General features: G+C 45.5%; 1 protein-coding gene across 1 annotated transcript in view; it reads right to left on the bottom strand.

Annotated features, from left to right (window-relative positions):
* Nucleotides 1-358: 358 nt before the first annotated feature.
* Nucleotides 359-2,684, bottom strand: part of LOC114070972 (NEDD8-activating enzyme E1 regulatory subunit-like) — a 3,857-nt gene continuing 1,531 nt past the window's right edge. The window contains exons 2-4 of the mRNA XM_027908608.1: nt 1,261-1,364; nt 1,111-1,171; nt 359-588 (exon numbers count right to left, since the gene is read on the bottom strand). Coding sequence (XP_027764409.1) covers nt 546-588; nt 1,111-1,171; nt 1,261-1,364 — 208 coding nt within the window. The 3' untranslated portion in view covers nt 359-545. The remainder of the gene's footprint in view (nt 589-1,110; nt 1,172-1,260; nt 1,365-2,684) is intronic.

Here is a 2,684-nt window from a genome sequence, read left to right as displayed (position 1 = left end):
TATACAGTGTATCAGTAGCCACATGCTACAAATACCAAACACAACAACCCCTAAAAACACCCCATAATCAAAACTCATCAGAAACCAGAGCTCCTCATTCCAAGTCTTGCTTATCTGAAGCAAAAGTAAATCCCATAACAGCAGGCAGTGTTTGAGAGCATTTTTAGCAGTATCATTTTAAACCCACAAATGATGTGACAGCTATTTCCTAATTTCCAATTTGATTAGTTACCAGGAGTTATCCAGCACTCTTGTACTGTTTTTGTGACACTTTTCCCCCCATTGACTTCACTAATCTTAGCTTTGTTCCTTCGCCCACAATGCTCTGACACCTTCCAAAGATTTTCTTAATCATATCCTCTTCATTTTTTTGCCCCAGATGAGTTTATCTTCTCATTTCTGAGCAACTAAAAAGTAAGCCTGGGGAACTCTCTCACAGAATAAACAGACTTTAACCTGTACATATACGTTTTTAGAATTATTCATGATACTACAGTGGAGTACTCAACCCTTCTGTGCTTTCAACACATCTAAAGTGCCATTTGTTATCTCCTTACCTGCCCAATATGGCTTTTTTGTAGAAAGAAGCTGAAAAGGAGACAAGAGAGAGTTACATGTGAACTGTTACACTGAAGAAAAAGCAGCAGAAATCACATTTTGTCCTGCAGAACATGTTGCTGACTCTCATACCACATTTTCCCTCTTAAATCTGCCTTTCTCTTTACCACTACTGTTGTATTTTCCTCACAATCAGTGAAAATATATTTAGCCCCACTGAAACACAAGCGAGCCTTCCTCTGTCATAGCTCAAGATTACATCAAACAAGTTAATTTGAAATATTTTTATCTTGAGTAGAGTGTTGTCTTTATAAACTTGATATGTGAAGCAAATAGACCTGTAAGGTCCAAAAAGCAGGAACTAAAAGAATTTAGCAGTTAATACCAAAATGACCATGCATGTCCCCAACTTCCAAACCCATAAAGACTTGGAGAAACATACACAGGCTTTTAAAAGAATTTTAAAGGATTTCTCAATAAATGTAGAGATGGAACTACCCTTAAAACCCTCTGACTTCTCAAATTGTAACAAAAACCAGTAAAAAAACCTACTTATTTCCAACATCTTCTCCAGAGACTCGATTGCCATCGACAATTGTAAAGGAACCAATACCTTGGGGAAAAAAAATTGTTATGACTAAGTAGGTATTGTGGAGTTCTCAGATACATTCCAAAGAATGTCCAGGAGAAACATCTGCTTACCTGGCAGCACTAAGTTTTTGAGTATTTCAGTGCCTGTTGCTGTTGCGTTTATCACACAAACATGGGCAGATTCCAACGCTTCCTGGCCATGGTCACCCCACAGCCTGTGTTGGGAGGGAAACCAAAACACAGTGAAGGTACTGAACTTCAGATTGCAAAGGCAATCCAAAGAAACAAAAAAGAATGAAACAATCCTAAGCTGAGGCTGGTGTGCTACTGCCCAGTCACTGCTGAGGGGCTGATGGTCACAGGTTTAAAAACAGATGTTGGAATTTTCTTTTTCTTCCCTGGAGTTCCCCCTCTCTCCCCCATCTGTTTCTTCTGGGATGGGGGGAGTCAGGGAGGCACTTTGTTTTGTTTCTTCTAAAAGTTTCTGGTGGCACCAATTTTTGTTTATTCGGATTTTTGTTAATAAAAAGCTGTTTCTTTTTCCTTTTCCACACTTCTACCTGAAGTCTCTTAATTTCTAAGCTGTAATCTTGTTAAACTAAGTCAGCTAAACAGGACCAAAAACAAGCAGCCTTGCTTAGCCAAAACAAGCATCCTTGAGAAAGGATGGCACAGTAGGTTTTCCTCGAGAAAAGAGACCAATTTCCCTCAGGTTTCATTTACTCCATCTTTGTGTGTATGAATGCACACACCTCTTTCTGTTGCAGCACATTTAACTTTTCCAAAATGAGCATGGGGCAAAACACACCCTGTGCTGGGTGAGCAACTGGCTGAGGGGTCAGGCACTGGGGGTGACAGTGACTGAGTGACATCAGACAGTGTCCCCAGGGGGTTCCACAGGGCTCCATCCTGGGCCCTGTGCTCTCCAACATCTCCATCAGTGACCTGCACTCAGCACTGGAAGGGACACTGAGCAGGCCTGCAGGTGACACAGCACTGGGAGGGGCTGTGGAGTCCCTGAGGGCAGGGAGGGCCTGCAGAGACACCTGGACAGGTCCAAGGGCTGGGAATCACCAACCAGGGAAGTTCCACAAGGGGAAGTTCCCAATCCTGCCCCTGGGATGGGGCAACCCTGGATGGATGGACAGACTGGGAATGAGAGGCTGGAGAGCAGAGCTGGGGAAGGGCCCTGGGGGTGCTGGTGGTGCCAGCTGTCCCTGAGTCAGCAGTGCCCTGGCAGCCAGGAGGGACATCCCTGTGCTGGGGGCAGCAGGGAGGGGATTGTCCCGCTCTGCTCTGCCCTGGGGCGGCCTCACCTCAACATTGGGGCACTTTGGGGGGACACGATGGAAGGAGAGATTGAGCCATTGGAGAGTGTCCAAAGGAGGGACACGGAGATGGGGAAGGGCCTGGATTTGGAGCCGTGTGAGGACACTGAGGGCACTTGGTGTGTTCAGCTGGAGCAGAGGAGACTGAGGGGAGACCTCCCTGCAGTTCCAACTGCCTGGGCAGGGGCAGAGGAGGGGCAGGACTGA

The sequence above is a fragment of the Empidonax traillii genome, unplaced genomic scaffold (genome assembly GCF_003031625.1).
Source record: "Empidonax traillii isolate 1590-97213 ecotype Southwest subspecies unplaced genomic scaffold, ASM303162v1 scaffold1769:size116338, whole genome shotgun sequence".
Classification (NCBI taxonomy): Eukaryota; Metazoa; Chordata; class Aves; order Passeriformes; family Tyrannidae; genus Empidonax; species Empidonax traillii.
Note: the sequence above shows the minus strand (reverse complement) of the source record. Positions and strands in the feature narration are given on the sequence as shown.